Source organism: Carlito syrichta, unplaced genomic scaffold, assembly GCF_000164805.1.
Source record: "Carlito syrichta isolate Samal-C Ts95f unplaced genomic scaffold, Tarsius_syrichta-2.0.1 Scaffold305571, whole genome shotgun sequence".
NCBI lineage: Eukaryota > Metazoa > Chordata > Mammalia > Primates > Tarsiidae > Carlito > Carlito syrichta.
In genome coordinates, this window is record NW_007249667.1 from 522,426 (window position 1) to 542,476 (window position 20,051).

Consider the following 20,051-nt stretch of genomic DNA (forward strand, 5'->3'; position numbering starts at 1 on the left):
ATTCTCAAGTAGATGATGATGACGTCTAAGTGTGAGATTGCTTCTGATTTGGACCAGGTAAAGAGTTTTGACTTATTACTGAATTTACTCAATTTATGCCTTTTGGAAAATTAGATATTCCCCAAATTGACACAATAGACTAGACTTGAATTCTTGATCAAATGAAAAACAAAGACTCATTTGCTTCTTCTTGGAATTATTTTTAAAATATGACAACTGCAAAAATACTTAATAACAGTTATTTTTACAAACCTGAATGAGGTCAAATATAGTCAGAGGCAGAAGATCATCCAAAATTGCTATATCTTTGGAGAATCTATTAAGAATCCCACCTATAATACAAAGGAAGATAAAGTCCTCAAAACCAAATAATTTTTAAAAGATATATCCAATATATCTAATACTAAATTTAGATCATAGCAAAAGCATTCAGAACCCAAATAAGAATTAGCATGTAATCAGATAAATAAGGATTTAGAACATTTTAGTTTTACCCAAAGATTCTAAGTAACTATGTGTTCAAGCTACTGTCTCCAACTTACAACTTTTATTAAATATAGATTCCTGCAAGAGTCAATTAAAAATTAATGTCTTTAATAGAATACTTATTATAAATTATGTCAGAAATGGGTACTCATTCTACTGTCACAGCCTCATTTTGCAACCTTAAGTTTAACAACAGTTTACTGGATATGCTAGCATGTTTGTATTCCATAATATAGGGCGCTCCCTGTCTTTGACTCCCATACCTTTTTGACATGCCTACAGAATGCACAGTTGCTCTCTTTCCCTGCCTGCCCACTACTGGGACTTTCTTTGCTGTATTCTCTTTCTACCCTCTTTACTGGCAATCTAACCTTCAGCCTGTTTTCTATTCCAGACTCATACTTATTAGGACGATAATTTGTTGCTTTAATAAAACAAAGTTATATATGGAGTGTCTACTATGTGCCAGGTACAATGCTAGGCACTGAAATAACAGAAGTGAATAAGTCATGTTCCTTGCCCTTGAGGAATTCATTGTCTAGAGAGAAGTTAAACATACAATGAGATAAAATGCAACATAATACTATACAAACAAAGTTATATTGAATCTTATCATTCACCCCAATTAACTGCAGGATAAAGTCCAAAATTCCTAGTTTAATATTTAATGCCATCCATAATTTGGTCTTAACCCACCTAGCTAGTACAAGCTTCCTCTATTCAAATACCTGTTTCAGTCAAACTGGTCTATTCTTTAAACACATTCTGCATTTTCCTACCTCCCTGCTTTTCCCATGTGATTCCTGACTGTGGTTTCCCCATCTCTCCTTGTCAAAATCTGTATCTCCCCTTGATCCAACTCAAAAGTCCCTCCTGCAAGCAAGCGACAGTGTTTGTTCTAGTTGGAATTAATCTCTTCTCCTTTTGGACACACTTAATTCTTCTTGTTTGCCCCTTCGGTTTATAATGACTATACACGTTTTATATCACAGTCACTTATGTTCATGTCTGAGCTCTTTTTCTAGACTGTAAATCGCTAAAGGTCAGTGAAATCATTATACATGTATTTGGCATCACCCATAGCTCCAAGAAAAAAAGCCTCATACGTAGGAATTATTCAATATATATTCATCGATTGATATGTTCTTAGTATATTTAAATATATTTGTATATATTTTCATAATAACCAAAAATTACAAAATTTAGTCCACGGCATTTATAAAGAGTGCTTAGAGAACAAAAGAAAAGTTTGCTTTGGTGAAATAAATATCATCCTGGTGCTTATTTATATTTCAAATGGTTCGGAAACAACTATGAGCATGTTAAAGGGAATGAGGAGCTTGGAAAAGTGAAGAGGTGACATGGCAAGTGCACCCCCTGTGAGAACAACACCCACAGACAAGAATAACGATGGGGAACTAACATTTATTTCACGTTGGCTATGTTACAGGCAAGTCAATTATTTTGCTTCATTCTCACAAAGATCTTCTGAGACAGTTATTGTTTTTCCCACTTTGCAGGTAAGGAGGACAAGGTTCAGAAGAGTCACTTGCCATAATCATCGTTCTTATAAGCCAAGTCAGGCTTCAAGAAACACTTGTGTTCCTTCCACTGTATCTCATGGCCCATTTCTGACTCTGCCAGAGACTTGGGCAAATCCTCTGCCTTCTCTGGGTCTCAGATTTCCATTAAAAAAATAAAATAATTGAATCATGTTAACTGGACATCCCTTTAGGTCTAAATTTCTTAGCTCCAAAACAGAGGATGATTATGAGTATAGCAAAATGAGGCCAGACTTTAGTGACACACAAGGGTGTCAAAATAAATATAAAAATCTTTCTGTAAACTAACACTGAAATTTTGTTACCCAGAAATATGATGGGTATTTCTTGAGATTTTTAGATACTAATCACTGTAAAACTATCTTGGAACTTACTCTTTGTTTTACAGCCAAATGTCTCCGTGTCCTCCTTCTCCCCACTCTGTGAGCCCATAGAGAGCACAAATTGTGCCTTATTCACCTTTACATACCAGTCCCTGGCTTAGTGGCTCACAGAGCAGGTGCTGGACAGATTGCTGTAAGAATAAAACTAAGAGGAATCCTTGTTCACTTCAGAGTCTTTAAATGTCAATTTGTTGGGGAATCAATGGAATTGATTACTTTCAAAGTACCTTATTAACCTTAGTTTTTAAAAAATTTTAGTAACTTTTCCCCATTATTCTTATTTTTGTGATATTAAACATGATGACATAAAAAATAGTTTTAAAATACGTTTGTGATCCCCCACTATGTGACTCTGAATAGTTACATGAAACTAAACTATTCTACCCCATTAAAAGATTTTATCAGTAGAAGATTTTTATATTTTCCTTGATCACTTTCAAATCTCCACTTTTGAACAATACTATATATTGGTACTATAGTCCCATTAGAGTAATCTGGTTCAAGTTTTATGTAACAAAGTTGTAAGTTGTTTTTCCATTGCCATGGACCTTCAGGTCACATAACCTGAGCATGCCCTGACGAACCAAGCACATGACCACAGAGGGAACCCCAGTGCTCAGACCAAGGAACGGGATTGAATTAAGAAGCAGACACCTCATGGCAGGATCTAGGATCCAAACAGATTGAGCTCTGGCATCACCTCAAGGCAGGATTTCAGATTCAGGATTCAGGATTCAGATCATGCCTCCCCAAACTCCCTCACTGCAAGATCCAATCAGATCACACCTCATTACCTTATGTTTGAAAAACCTGATTTAGCCCAAGTTCAGAGAGACAATGCTCTGGGAGCTATTCCCAGGGATTTCCTGACTTGTCACAAGAAAAGCCCCTTGCTAAATCCTCCTCAGTTGTGGCTATTCACCCACCAAGGCACTGAACCCACCTGTTGTGTAGGTCACAACAACAAGATGCCTGGAAGAGGGTTAGACTAAATAATTGAAAAGAGAAATACAACTGATCCACAAGGGCCTTCTCATGCTGCTACAATTTCATCAACTTCATAACCTTACAAACCAAGCTACCCTAGTTATCTAACAGAAATATCAGGAGCAACTTTGTATGATAACCTATAATATCTGAGAAATGTACATGCCAGTCATAAGGAGGCTCAATAAAGAGCAGATACTTCTGTGCAAAAGAGCAGCAGCACTCCTAGAAAATCAACTAAACCACAGGCCCTGTTGATGTGGATCAGCAGCTTCGTTTTGTATACCTAGTCAAGTACCTGCTTTCAGTGTGTTGAGGGTTGACATAGGTGCATGAAGAACAGAATGTAACATTTTGCGGTGTAAAATTTTCGACACTGTGATTAGAGAATGCACCAGTGGTAGGCCTCTGAAGAATCCCAGAGCAAGCAAAGTGTCGGCTACTCCCACATAAATATAAAACACATAATATGAACTGGTGCTGGTAATAATCACTGCATAGCTGTTATTTGTACTTATAGTACTATTCCCTTCATCTTGAGGAGGGGCTCTGTAAAGCAAAAAGGACATTGTTATTCAGCAACCAAACTTGCCTCCTGAATTTCCAATACATGTAAATGAAACTAAATATGAATTTAAGGAAATACAATATATTGCATTAGCAGAGTTCATGCCCTTAATCTCAAAAATTTACTACTGCAAAAAAGTAGAATAAGTTTTCTCACCATTAAAATAGAATTGATCTTTATTAGATTAAAATACAGAAAATCCTAAATATATTATGTTTCGAACATTTTTATCGCATTTCATGGAAACTGAACACAACTAAATCCTTTACAAAGTGACAAAGAGTTGATGGATCTGCACAGACTCACAGTTTATTGATGTGTTTTATTTTATTTTTTTAGGGATGGGGGTCTTGTTACATTGCCCAGGCCTGTGTGCAGTGTCTATTTACAAGCACAATTGTAGCACACTACAGCTCCAAACTCCTGGGCTCAAGAGAGCCTCCTACCTCAGCCTCCTGAGGAGCTGGAACTCCAGACACATACCCTCTCACCCAGCTAATGCTCACAATTTAAAAAAACAACAAAAAATTGTTTTTCTACTACTATAATAATGGGGGGAAATGAAACATAGTAGACTACAATACTTAATAAGACCCCAATAATCAATGGAAACAAAACACAATTCACACAACAGGACATGGAATACTCACTTTCTAAGTATCCACAACACAACCAAAGAAGCAGCCACCTGGAATGGAACAATACACAATTGATTTTTTTCTAACATCTTTACCTATTCCTCCCTCGTCCCCCTCTAAATTCACCAAGACCAACATCAAAGCGTAAACAATTTCATTTTCCTTAGCTTTGCTTACCTGGGCCCAGCAGCTGCAGTAGTTGTTCTAAGCACGACTATATGTTGTAAGAACACATTAAGTTAATGAAATTCAGATTTCACTGAAGAAAATACTTTGCCATTTCTCTCCTTCATTCAACAGGAACTATTCACTGAACCTCACAGGAGACGCAAGATTACAGCTAAATGTTTTAAATGATAAACTTTGTTTTTTTATAAAGAGACTAGCAGATAATTAATCTGTTTAGTTGCTATAAATAATTTCATTTGCCACCCGGTAAGTATGGGGAACTAATACCTGTGAGACCAATTAATTATTGGAAAAAGTGAGATTAATATTTATAAAAATGAATTAAAAGTTTCAACAGTGTAAAAATTCACAGTATGACTAAAGATAAGGAACATTCAGGTTAAAACGAGTATTACTGGTACTAGAATTACATAGGACTTACAGCTTTCTCAACATGGAAACATTTGGCTGAGGGAGAAATGTTCTATACCATATTTCAACCAAAAAAAAATTTTAAACAACTGTGATTTTTGTAGTTCTTTTGATATACAAATCATCTGTACTCAGCTCTATTTCAATTTAGAATTCCATTCTTGTAAACTCTGTGGAGAAATTTAATCTTGTGTGGATGCCATCACAATTGTAATACTAGAAATGACTCTGAAATTATACAACTTAACCACAGGCAAAATGCAACCCAAAAAGGCAACTGTGAGTAAAATAATTTTGGAAATGAACACAGAATAGAAATAAATAGGAGAGAAACAAATATGCTTAGAATCAGATATCCACGTTTTACTTCATACCCAAATTTACCTTAAATAATTAACAGTCCTATATGAAAATGTATAGAGAACATTTAGATTAAGAAATTACGTTAGGAAGTGCTCTATTTTAAAGAGGTTTTAGTTAAGTTTACATAGCAGATAAAAGTATAATGATGAGCCGGGCTCAGTGGCTCAGCCTGTAATCCTGCACCTTTGGGAGGGTGAGGTGAGTGGATTACCTGAGCCCGCGGGTTCGAGACCCGCCTGGGCAGCAAGACCTCATCTCTACAATAAATCAAAAAATCAGCCGGGCATGGTAACACATGCCTGTAATTCCGGTTACTTGGAAGGCTGAGGTGGAAGGATCGCTGGAGCCCAGCAGGTCGAGGCTGCGGTGGCCGGGAGCGGCCAATGCATTCCAGTCTGGACGACAGAGTGAGACTCCAACTCAAAAAAAAAAAAAAAAGTATAATGATGAAAAAGCTAATGGTATTATTCTCACTTTCCTACTTTTCTTCATTGTACACACAGCTTCTATGCCCTCTATCAATAGAAAACTTCCTTTATTTCCTTGAAATTCAAGTACATTCAAAATGACAAGAAACCCAGCAATAATCTAGCCATTCCAAAAGTCTTTGTTCCAGTACAAATGTCTTCCTATTTCCTAATAATAATAAAATTACTCAAGATCCTAGAGAAGGGTATATGTTCTGAGTCACTCTGGTTATTTGTTTATTATATTTTCCCTTTGTTCCAATTAAAGGAATGCCAATAATGCTAGCATTGCCAATATTGTTTGAGTAAATCTCAGAAATAAATATTTTATAATATTTGCTAATGGAACAATAATCAAGGTAGTTTCCTAAAGAATTGGTTTAGTTATCATAATATAAAGTCATTTCCTGGATGTATTCACACAGAACCATCAACCCAAACTGCTTTTATTCACTAGTGCAAAAACACTTTTTTTTTTTTTTTGAGTTGGAGTCTCACTCTGTTGCCCAGGCTAGAGTGCAGTGGCATGCTCACCAGTCACCCCAGCGTTGACCTGCTGGGCTCACGCGATCCTTCTGCCTCAGCCTTTCAAGTAGCCAGAACTACAGGCGCGTGCTACCATGCCCAGCTAATTTTTTGATTTATTGTAGAGATGAGGTCTCATCAAGTTGCTCAGGCTGTTTTCGAACCCATGGGCTCAGGCAATCCTCTTACTTCAGCCTCCCAAAGTGCTGGGATTACAGGCTTGAGCCACCACGCCCAATCTGCAAACCATTTTCAAGGACTTGACATAATGATTTTATTAAAAATGTCTGTAGTACATAAAAACAATTAAGTAAGAAAGTTCTATCACTTCATTTCCAAAATGTTTTGAAGTATAAAGTTTATACAGTTTATGGTAGAGTGACAGTCCTAGGGGATTAAAGGAAAAAAGCAAAAGGCCTTATTTCCCATTGATTCAAAGTTTTCAGCATCATTCCACACCACATACAAAGCAGTATACTTAATACACAGGTTTCAATGCTTCAGAAGTCAAATCATGCCCTAAAACATAGAAGCATGGTAAGTAACAATGCCCTAAAAGGACTACTACAGTCACTAGGAGCAGTGGTAATATGAGAGTATTTTACAACTGCATTGCATTAATAATCTCAAGCTACTCAGGGATTCTTCATTAATAAGTAGAAGGGAAGTCATAAAGGAACAAGATACAGAAGTTCTCTGATAGAAGTTCTTAAAAGTCATAGGATGAAAGCATTAAATCAGATCTTCTGATACTCTAGTCAACAGCAATACTTTCTGTTTGGTTTCAAAAGGAACTAGGAAACTGACTCTCCCAATCTATTATTTGAGTTTCTTCTCTATCTGGTCTATCTCACACAGGGGTACTAGAAACCAAAATAGAAATGTTATTGCCTACTTCCTTGGTGCCAATATCTAAGAACTTACAGAAAATGCTGCCCTCTCCTGAGAAAAATGGTACCAAAAATACAAAGGTAGACTGACTCACTTTTCAAAATAACACAGCAATACAAGGGCTCACACACTGAACAGACCAAACTGTTTCAGGTGAGCAGCTTTGACAGAATTTAAAAGACTATTTCATATTACAAAAGGGAAGAATATTGAACCTACTCTATAAAAACAGAAATCTAAATTGAAATATGACCCTTATGAAAACTAAAAATAGATAAATTATTTTCATCAAGAAAGAAATATATCTTAAACTTTCATTAGGTTCTTTGACCATGAGTATGAGGCTCTTTTAAAAGAACTAAACTATCATCCTGGATTAGTACCTGTACCAAGACGTGAAGTGCCCAAAGATATTTCAGTGTTAATGAGAAATGGGTGAACTGATATTAAGAAAGGAGCTTAGTCTAAAAGAAAAACTATGTTAATTTTGACTCAAAGAAGGCAACAGAATTGTGAACACCAGTGAATGCATTGTCTAGTTGTACAATCGTGTACATAATTTTTAAAAAGCAATATTTTTCTATTATTACCAAGTTTTTGTTATTCAAAATTTGAGAGGCAGTTGATTGGCAAAGTTTTTAGCTAAAAAGTGGTTATCGTATATTATTTCTTGCCCAGTAAAGGGCATTATCAATTGTTTTGGCCATTAAAAAGGTAATTGTTCACAATAATTGTGAGAATTCAACTAATAAAGAGTAGCTACATGGCACTTACATTATTTGTTGTAATGTAGTTTCCTGCCCCAAAGGACCATTGCCTTGTTCTTGATTGAGCTAATAATATTGTACATATGTATAGCAGCTCAATTGACAATTAATTAATTATACACCATTTTAAAAGGTGCATAAGTTCAACTCTATGAAGCTGCAGGAGACAAAGGTCCTATAAATTAATAGAAATTGCCACCACATTCAGATATAACCCATTTTCAGATATAAGTTGAAGAACATCAAGTAATATGATCTTTCAATGCAAAGGTTTAGATCATTAACAATTATAAAAGACTGGCTGAGATTCAAAGGAGCACAAGCTGAGTTTCATTCATATTAATGTTAGTTAATTGACATGATTAGCAGAAATTAATGAGGTAAATTTGAAATATGTTTTAATTCAATATGTATTACTCATGTGAGAGTATCACATTATTCAACCTCATATTTTTGTTCAAGTATAAAAAGGATTGTTGAAATTTTCATTATATTGCTGTTATAGACTTGTTCACCTCAAATTATCTTAAGCTGTATAATAATGATATGACATTAAGGATATTAATGATAACAGCAACTAGCATTGCTCACTATGTACCAAGTCCTACATTAAGTGCTTTATAATCATGATGTCTCCTCTTAACCCACAAAACGGCCTATGAAGCTGCTACTATTACAGGCTTCATTGTATAGATGAGAAAATTGAGGCTCAGAGAGGTTTACTAACTTGTTCAATTTCATAGTGTTAATAAGACAGAGTTAGATCTCATACCCAGAGCAGTTTGTACTCTGCTATATTACATCTCACATCAAGCCTCCATATAATGGTGAAGTAGCATGTACAACTTTTTGGTACATACCTTTAGATATTAAACACTATCTTACTTGCTCATGGAGAAGTGATGATACTGTATGTAGCCTTTTTAATAAGATTAGAAACAGCCTAACAATAGGAAAAATGTGTAGTTATAAGTTTGGGTTCCAGTTATTTATATATTTATACCTCCTTAGGAGAGGCAATTCTTCACCTGGATAATTTTTTCCCTGAAGGCAGCATGGGCCTTCAGGTTAGATTTAGGCTTTATATTAGGATATATCCAGGATTTCCTCTGAAATAAATATCTGGAGTAATCATTCATAAGCTGAATCCAACTCACAGATATGTTTTGTTGTGTCCATGTAGTATTTGTTTGTTTGTTTTTATTTAATCAACTACCCACATTTTAAAATGGGAGAAATGTACAGAAAAATCTGGATCCCTATCTTATCTTGATAAACAAGAATATTTGGCAAAACTGATCCCCTATTCCCTGATGGCAAGTCTTTGGCTAGTGCTGAGTAACAGTTGTTCTTTTAGACAACTGGAGGGCAAATGCTCTCCAATCAAGCACCCAGCCTCTTCATTCATTGATGCTACAAGCCAGGCCCCTTTAGGAATGTATATGGTTGCTCCTGATCCAAAGAAAAGTTTCATTCACCACCCAGCTTCAGGAACCTCTGTGCTGACAAAGAAGTGAAGTACGGCATTCCTCTCTCTCTCTTTTTAAACTTGGTGATATGAAGAATGGCAGGGACTTGGCAAAGAAACCACAACGGTAGCATTAAAGACAACAAAATTTCTGTTAGCAAGTATGTCATTTGAATCACTGAAAGATTTGTCTAAAATGAATATTAGAGGGAAGCAACATCAATAACAGTACCTGATCTCAAACCAGGCAAAGTGGGGACCAAAGGGAGGCCTAAACTTTACCTGTATGAGACTTGCATACCTTGTATACCACTTGTATACCTAACCCTGAATTGTACCCCCATCTTTAAAGCAAAATAAAAGAATAAATTCCAAATGGATCAGGAAAAAAACAAAATGAATACTAAACCGTTAATATACATTTAATTTCATTTTGTGAAGAAATAGTCATTTAAGTAGTCATCACATGCATATTTAATAAATACAATACCTGGAGTCAAATGAATTTAAAATTTAGTACGGATTATTTCAAGGGTTTGATTTCAGTCCAAATAAAGACTTTCTATGTAATTTAAGTCATAACTGGAAAGAAAGCTTTTGAATTTCTTAAAATTTCTTATTAAATCTATTAATGATTTCTTATATATTTGTGTTTAAACATTTTTTTATATGCTATGTATGAAATAATAAAATGCCAGTAGTGATTCCAATGGCTGATTTCCAGATGCTAGGAATTATATGAAACTATGCCATTATAAACTATAAAATTATATATGGAATTATATATACATACTTATACATATATGTACTTATGTAATATATGTATATATACATGTACACATTTATGTGTGTGCATATATATGTACACATCCTTCCAAACCATTCTCAATTTAACTTTAAATCATAGTAATATTTTACAACAGAGTATTCTTACCTCAACCAGAAAAATAGCTAAGCACCAAATTAGCACAAAAATTAAGGTCTTGTGGATAGTGATATATCGAAGGTATGTGTTCCATGTAGTCACTGCCGGTATGCCATCCACATCATCAAAAAAGCACTCCTGAAAAAAAGAATTATGGTTATAGCAATGAGATAATACAGTTTCATGCCACAAGTGTGGTTTTCTTTTGAAAGGAAAGGAATATTATCACTTGGAGCTAAGTGAACTTTAATAAGCATGGATCATTATAAATACCATGGATCATTATAAATACCACGTGACCTCACTCCATAATTAGGATAATGTACACTGGAACAATACAACTTTTTGAAAAATGAGAAACACTGTAATTTCTTAAAATTCTAAAAGTTTAACACCAACTATACAACTGTATTATTTTTAGAAAATTACCATTTAGATGTTTAACAGTGCATCAAATGAATGGTACCATCTAAATTAAGTTTCCAGAACTCTCCCTGATTTAACCTGTTTCCTCAGGGGTCCATGGACATTTATGGTTTAATATTTTGCTAACTATAAATTTCTTCCAATAGACTGAAAGCCAATTTATGCTTATATATTCTTCAGTAGTCTAAGATCTTCTTTCTTTCCAGTTATGACTTAAATTACATAATTCTCATCCCATGTACCTGCCCTAGATGTCTTTGCTTTTTGGCAAATACACTCCAAAAATTTGAAAAAGAGAGATTTCAGATAGTCCAAAGGAAAATAATAGTTTTGTTTCTTACAATGTCAACAAAACTCAGAGATAAAACACAAAAATCACAAAGAAGGGTCCTATGGAATTAGAATATAGCACACTGATTAGGAGTAATTTTTGGAGTCAGATTTGTATTAGAACCTGGGGCTCCACCACTGACATCCTAGGAGATGCTTGAATTCAGGCACTTTGTTGAACTTCTTTAAACCTAGTTTCCTGGTCTGTAAATTCAAATAATGACACATAGTTTTCAGGGTAGTTGTAGGGATTAAATATATGCTGTCTGTGACTAGAAGCAACTGATAAACTGTAACTATTATTAGTAATGAGGGTCATACTTTACAACTAAAATTTTGTGTGTGTGTGTTGGAGTCTCATTCTTGTTGCCCAAGCTGGAGCGCAGTGGCACACTCATGGTCACCACAGCCTTGACTTGCTGAGCTTAGGCAATCCTTCCATCTCAGCCTTCCAAGTAGCTGGTACTACTGATGCACGCCACCAGGCCTGTCTAGTTTTTGAGAGTTATTGTAGAAATGAGCTCTCACCAAGTTGCCCAGGCTGGTCTCAAACCCCTGGACTCAGACAATCCTCTCGCCTCGGCCTCCCAAACTGCTGGGATTATGCTGAGTCACTGTACCTGGTCTACAACTAAATTTATAGGTTCAGGTTTGAAAACTTCATTTATATTGATATTAAACCAGAAGAACTTTTCTTTAGGAAACCTTTAAAAAATTATATAGAAATACTGAAATTCTATTCTATTACCTCATTTTACAAAGAGGAAACTTTGGCCTAGAGATGTTAAATGACTTGTGACTTTTCAAAGGTCACACTACTCAAATGATCTACGCTCTTTAAACATATGAATTCATTACGATTCTACCCAGGATTCACTTCAACAACAACAAGACTCTCTTTTTTTTATAGTTTCCTGTTTCAATAAAAAAGCATTTTTAAAGAATAAATGCTTTCACTCTTAAAACTTAATATAGCAGACTTTCTATCTGAAGATTGGTACTAGCATACGAGAGGGATCCCCCAAAAAACAGGAGTTATCCTTTAGAGGGTGGGCCCTTGTAGCGCAGACTTCCCCTGCCAGGTAAATGTTCTAGGAGCCCAGCAGCATCAGTGCACCAGCCAGCATTGTTGTAAGAGGCTGTGTTTGGCTTCAGTGAATTTTTAGGGGGGAGTCTTTCAATGGATTTGTCCATTTCATGATGGGTGACTTATGAGCACACCACACTGAGTGTTCAACAGTTTTTCGCCAAAAATGGCATGACTCCTGTGTCCCCCCTCCCTGTTCACCTGATCTCACCCCAAGCCACTTTTTCTTGTTTCCCAGGATTTTTTTTTAAAAGTCCTCAAAAGGAAACATTTTGCCAATGTGGAAGAGGTAAAACAACAAACGGCAGAAGCACTAAAAGGCATCAAAATTGATGAATTCAGAAACTTTTGAGCAGTGGAAAAAGCGTCTTGATAGGTATATTGCATCAAACAGAGAGTACTTTAAAGGTGACTGAAGTTTAAACATGCAAAATACACAAGTTTTTATAAATAAATTCTGAGGTTTTTGGGGGCTTCCCCTTATATGTTGAACTTCACATATATTCTTTAAAGGAATTATTTTCAGAAAACCAATCTATAAGACAAATTTGAAAGATAAAAAAGCCCCCACTAACTATGTTCAGGCAAGACTGATGCATAAACCAGAATGTGAGTTTGTTATTTCAAGAGAATATATGCTTTATATAGGCTACTTCAGTACAGAATATTACTTGATCTCTAAATAATAAACACTACCATTTGTTTATATATTTTATGTGTATTCTACCTCATTCTACAGAGGCTTCAAGGTGGTAATAAAGCAGATGTTTTCTAGTTTATAGTAATGATTATCACTGGCCTGGTAAAGGACTCAACACTAAATTCTTGCTTTGACTTACACTACATTTTATGGGAAGAGATATGTCCATTGTAAAAGGAAATAGTTGATTATTTTACATTTTGAAGTTGCTTGCATAATTAATGCACTTTGTACTTTCTGAGTCTTAAAATAAACCTCATCCTCATCCCATAATTTGAGTAAGTACGTTTTGTTACTACATATTGCATTCTACTACATAGTACGTTGTATTTTGGGAGTGGGGAGGTGGGACCCACAAGCCATTTATACGTACCTTTAAATCTTCTTCATTAATTTCTTCACTTATTTCCAAGCAACTTTCTCGAGATAACCGTCTTGAATATATATCCATTTCATGGAAGTTTGTCTGAGGTACCAGTGACACTTTTCGTGGGGATATTGTTGTCTTTCGTTGAATGCTTTGACCTTGGTTAACTGAATGTGTCATCAGATTCAAAACAGACTGCCTCCTTTGTCCCTGAAACGGGAGGCCAGTTTTGATCATGTTGCTTCTAGGTAAGGTCGCCTCTCCCTGCTCAGAATCTGGAACTAAAGACAGTCTTCTCTCTAAAGGATCATCAGAATCCTCTTCAATGCCATTTATTTGTAATGGAGTTTTTTGCACAATGGAAATTTTTCTTACAGAGTTGATAGGATTGAGAATTGAATTCTTCCTTTTTTCCCCAAACTCTCCAGTCTGTTTAAAAGATTTTTTCCTCTCATTCCAAGAGACAGCAGAATCTCCTTCTAATGAGAAATGGCGTAAGGTCTCAGTTAGGATTGAATTTCTTCTTTCTGCACTATACTGGTCAAAATAATCATATCCCATGAGCTTTGAGCTAAAGTCTGGCCGTAGATTTTGCAGTTCTGAAAACGTCCCATAAAAATAGCTGATACCTTCATGTAAAATTAATATTTTGTCAGCTTTCTTTAAATGTTCCATTTTAGAAGTGACCAAAATCCTAGTTTTGTTAGCCATCAGTTTACAGATACAGCTTTAAGAATATAAAAAGATATAAATAAGATATCAATTTTATAAATACTTTCGTACAATATATGTGTAGCATTTATAAATGTTGTATATATTGTATAAAATCTCTATCACACAATTTTATTATACTTAAAATGATTTTATAAATAAATACTTTATAGTGATTAATTTGATGTCTCTTATTATTATCATATGAAATAGCACTCTATAGTGTAAAGTTGAATGTTAACAGAACTAGAATAAAATCAAATGTTTGAAATTAAGTAGATATTTTATTTGAGCAAATCATTTACTCTCTTGGTCTTATTTATTCATTTAGAATATGAGGGAATTGCTTTAAGGTCCTTAGAAGACTATATTTCCACATGTCCTGTAAATGTCAGAGATTTCTTATTCTTTAATTTTTCTATTGATTTTCTTTTACATTTTAAATTGACTACCAATTTAGTTTTCAGGAGCTTACATTAAAACTAATCTGACCCCGGGCTTGGTGGCTCAGCTTGTAATCCTAGCTCTTTGGGAGGCGGAGGCGAGTGGATTGCCTGAGCCCGCAGGGTCGAGACCTGCTCGGACAACTTGGAGAGACCTCGTCTCTACAATAAATCAAATATCAGCCGGGCATAGTAGCGTGCGCCTGTGGTTCCGGCTGCTTGGAAGGCTGAGGCGGAAGGATCGCCGGAGCCCAGCAGGTCGAGGCTGCGGTGGCCGGGAGCGGCCACTGCACTCCAGTCTGGGCGACCGAGTGAGACTCCAACTCAAAAACAAAAAACAACTAATCTGATATATTAAGACAACAAAAACTCAGAATTAGATAATAAATATGACTCTCCTCTAATAAAATTTTCCTCTAATCTAGAGGTTAATCCTGACTAGAACCTTCGAAGGGAGATCTTTTTTTTTTTTTTTGGCATTAAAACATTATATAGTATATAGAAAGAGACATCATTCTAGATTATGCTCTAATAAACAAGCGAATATACACATCCTTATTGCTTAAAATATTTATTTTTAGAAGAGTATAATTACCTTTCTCCTAGTAAACTACTTTGTAATCCATGAAATTGTTTTGAAACTTTGAAATCAAGTCATATAACTAACTGTTCCTCTTAGGAACTTTACATACACTGAGCCCTAATGAGAGCTCCAAGAAAATGTAAATCCTGAGCTCTGTGTGACTGATGAGGAGATGTTCATGGAGGTGTTGAGATAGATGAGTAGTCTAAGCATTCACCTACATTAAACCATTAAAACATTTAGCAATGTATTTCCTTACAAAAGTTTACTATCTAAGGAGGAGATAGAATAAAATACTAACACAAAAAGGTAAATCAAAATGTTAAGTATCTTAATATATATTTAAGTATATATTTTTTAATAAGCAATTAAAGTAATGTATTTCACAAGGTAATAATACTGTATAAACTACATAGATAGCAGTTATTATAACAGTAAAGCAACTGAAGAAATTGGTTTAGTATGAGGTGGTCAGAAAAGATTTTAATGGAAGTGATCATGAGTCTTGGCCATGAAGAACAGATCAGACTTAAATAAATACCATGTTACGTCCTGCCATACTGAGGTGGACACATTTCTCATATACAGTCTATGATGAAATAGTCATTCTTTCTTGTCTTTTAGCATGAGCATTTTAAGTTATTCAAGGAACATACCTTTCAAATATTTCTTTTTCTGTTAAAACATCTAGGTGTCCAAAAGGAGAGTCTAATAGGTACAAATCAGCATCTTTGTATACTGCTCTAAAAAGAAAATGGAAATTAAACTATATTTTCTTACTATTTTCTATGTCATTTAGTGTACATGATTTTTAAAAAACAGTTCACTACTGCATTACAGTATGGCTACCACACTCATTCACTGAAATAACACAATTCTCAACATAGTGCAGAAGGAGCACTTTCATACATGTGATTTTAATAAAGTGTATGATTCTTTTTTTTTTTTTTTGAGTTGGAGTCTCACTCTGTCGCCCAGACTGGAATGCAGTGCATGCTCCCGGCCACCGCAGCCTCGACCTGCTGGGCTCCGGCAATCCTTTCTCACAGCCTTCCAAGTAGCTGGAACTACAGGCGCGCGCTACCACACCCGGCTAATTTTTTATTTATTGCTGAGATGAGGTCTCGCCAAGTTGCCCAGGCGGGTCTCAAACCCGCGGGCTCAAGCAATCCACTCACCTCGGCCTCCCAAAGGGATTACAGGCTGAGCCACCGAGCCCGGCCAATAATATGTACGATTCTAAATGAGGAATAAAGGGATAAGTTGTAGATTATTTTCACGGCTTTTCACAAAACCCTGAGAACTGCTGAAGTGGTTTTGCTAACTAAGTGACTTTAACTAGCAAAAATTACAAATTTAATTGCACCATATCATACATTTTGAAATATCACTTTAAACAAAAAGAAAACCTTTTATTTAGAGCCAAGCACCATGCTATGTGCTTGAAATACAACGGCAAAATGGCACAGTCTCTGCCCTTAAAGACCTTGCATATTGGTGGGGAAACAAAGAAGAAAATAGACTATTTCATGTAACATGTCAGAGACAGCTAATAAATTACAGCGCTTAGATGAAATTATTTTTTAAATGTTTTCTAAAGTATTAACTGCTATCAACAAACTGATAGCAGTACTACCACAACCATATAATTGATATTGTATTTTTCTCCTTAAGGTTTCAGTCTCTATTCCATATTCATAAAAGTTGCAAATAAGAAAGAATGAATAATTCACAGTAAAATCTACCCATATTATATTACTTTTTTAGTTAAAAAGTAGAATTTTATAAGCACATGAAATTTACATTGAGTTGATCTTAGAAAAGTAATAAGATGTGGTTTCCATGCTAATGGAAATGAGATAATCTTTTCATAACATTTAAATTTTTCAAGAGTGATTGTTACTAACCTTACTCCTATCCCAAATATATAGAATTACATGTTTATATATGCAATTCTAGGTACTTCTGTAAAAAAATTGCATTTAATTAGCACATAATTAAGAGAGGTGATCTTCACAACCAGAAATGGTAAAAAGTCAAAGTAAAGCCTAAAATAACTTTATAGTGTAAATTATTTTTGAAGACAAAATGCTTAATAAAGGATTCCATCAAAATATACCCTCAAGACCTTTCTTCCCCACCACTCAGATATTACTTCTGTCTCTCCCTCACATCTATGACCACTTTCTTGTGAGATTAGAAAGAATAAATTCATCATCTAAAACTAAACACTACATTACACACTCTATTCAGAATAAAAATAGACAATTGTTTTCAGTAGTACCTCAAAGTATGTGTGCCTTACAATAAAATAAAATCTTGAACTGGTAAATACAAATTTAATTCTATGTTGGATGTCTAGAAGTCACATCTTATCTAAATTTGAAATTGAATGCTTAAGATAAGTTTTACTTATTTTGGCTCAGAGATAAAATAATCAACTTTCATTGAAGCCATTATCTTGTGAATTATCCATATCTATTGATTTATTACTTCACAGTATATTCCCAAGATCAAGGATGGCTTAATGTAAACAGCCAAAAGAATCGACTCAAGTTGTGATGCTACCATTTTCCTGTGTGGCTTTTGGCAAGTTAACATCTATGAGCCTCAGTTATCTTATGATCTCTTTTGTAAAGTAGGGAGAACAATTCTCACTTCACAGGGTTGTATGTGGGTTGAAATTACACACAACCACACATATATCTATAAAATAGTGCCAGGTAATTGCAAACCCTCACTGAGTGTTAGTTTTCTGTCTCAGCTTTTGGAAGCTGGAGAACGTAAGGGAAAGAAGCCAAAACAGCAATGAGTCAATGAAATTTCCTGTTTCTTTGAGACACCCTTTATCAACAAGGGTGGCTGAACAAAGCATATTTGTATACCTAACCCTTAACTGTACCCCACAATATCAAAATAAAAAATATTGATATATAACAAAATAAATAAATAAATAAAAAGAAATTTCCTGTTAACAACTCTGGCAACAAAGTGAGAAGAATTTTGTTTAAATAAAATTTGAGAAACATTGGACATCTTATGTCACCAATAATTTTTTAAACTGACAGTTATAATATAACCACAAAGCTCTATTTTTGATAAAAATTAATGATATGTACTTTGCTAACAACTTCAAAATGCCTGGACCAAGATTGTCTCTACCAAGGAACCATCTATCCCCACAATGTTAGATGTGCTTGTCCTGTTTATTTTACTTTAAAGATTACACATTTGAAGCCAAGTGACATCATTTTCACAAAAAATTATTATGCTGAAAATTCTGAAAATGTATATTCATATAAACCAAGAAGCATAAACAGAAGCCTAAAGCAGCGTGTACACTGGAGGGTGTAGGTAGCGAGTATATAATGGAATTAACAGAAATTTACATCTTCTCTTTTCTTGTACTATGTGGAATCCTAGAGTTTTCCATTTTTAGTAAACCATAAGGCAAGCAAGTACACACACACCAAAATAAGGGCATCCATTTTGAAAAAGCTATCATCATGATCAGATCTGAATACTGTATCATTATTTACAGACTTCAAATGTAATTCTTAAACTACTAGCCATAAAACCCTAGAAATGTTACAATTCCAGAAACAGAATACAAAGCAATAGTAAAATGCCTGTAATTTTTTACATTTATGATTATTTACAGCAAATGCTCATGGGACCGATAATCACTTATTCACCTTGCTAAAGAAATTCTTGCTCGCTGGCCTCCACTCAGTGTGATTCCACCTTCTCCAAGAACTGTATTGTCTTTCTCTGCAAACTTGGAGATATCCTAGCATCAAAAATAGAAAATTATAGAGGAATTTTGATTATGCGGGATCTGAATTTGAAAGGCACATCTTCCTTCAAACGTAATCAGATATCATGCTATTGCTTTAGTCTCAGTTAAAATTTTGAACACTGCATCTCAATTATTTCAAATGCAATTTATATAGTCGGTCAAAACAACACTGCTGACATTTTAGATGCAAATTTCCCTTTGATTTTTAAATTGTTATTTGTTATCATTAAATAATAACTGTAAAATATCAAAAAGTCAAATATATGTATATTTATGGAGACATAAATTTAAATTGGAGGGAAGTGCACTTTTGTATGTTGATAGCTTTTGGGTTTGTGAAGTGGGCCTATGATTGATCTACACATATTTATGTATCCATCATAAGCCCACTTCACAAACCCCAAAACTATCAACATACTAAAGTGCACTACCCTCCAATTTAAATTCACTCTTTTAAAAGGAAGTCTCCAAAACTGAATAAAAACCAAAGAACTATTCATACCCCTGCAATATCTAAGCATCTTCACTGGGCTACCATGGGTGCAAGGTGGGTTTCCACACTTTCACAGTTTTCTTCCTTGTCCATCCTCAGCACCTCATTCCTGTGTCCTCTTCCTTTCCACTCTGCCTGCCCTGTCATCTCGTCTCCCAGTTAATGAACATGTCTGTGGCAACAAACATTCTAGGCATTGTAAGAAAAGACTGGGGTTTATAAGAAATAGTCCTTGATTCCCAAGCACTGCAAATCTAATTTAAGAGCTATACCATAATCCTAGAGAAAGCTGAATACCATCTCAGAGATTTAATTGTCCAGTTAAAGATAGGTTACAAAATAGTACACAATTACTTGGCAACTTAATTGTACAGATAATAGGTGTATCCACACAATAGACAGAAAACACTTGAAGCTTTCTTTTTTTGGTTTTTTTTTTTTTTTGGTTTTTTTTTTGAGTTGGAGTCTCACTCTGTCGCCCA

The 20,051-nt window shown here is 34.9% G+C and overlaps 1 protein-coding gene across 1 annotated transcript in view; it reads right to left on the minus strand.

Moving 5' to 3' along the window:
* CFTR (cystic fibrosis transmembrane conductance regulator) overlaps positions 1-20,051 on the minus strand; it is a 160,750-nt gene that overhangs the window by 63,540 nt on the left and 77,159 nt on the right. Inside the window, exons 12-18 of the mRNA XM_021714281.1 lie at positions 18,973-19,067; positions 15,934-16,020; positions 13,547-14,267; positions 10,640-10,768; positions 4,637-4,674; positions 3,717-3,967; positions 253-332 (exon numbers count right to left, since the gene is read on the minus strand). Coding sequence (XP_021569956.1) covers positions 253-332; positions 3,717-3,967; positions 4,637-4,674; positions 10,640-10,768; positions 13,547-14,267; positions 15,934-16,020; positions 18,973-19,067 — 1,401 coding nt within the window. The remainder of the gene's footprint in view (positions 1-252; positions 333-3,716; positions 3,968-4,636; positions 4,675-10,639; positions 10,769-13,546; positions 14,268-15,933; positions 16,021-18,972; positions 19,068-20,051) is intronic.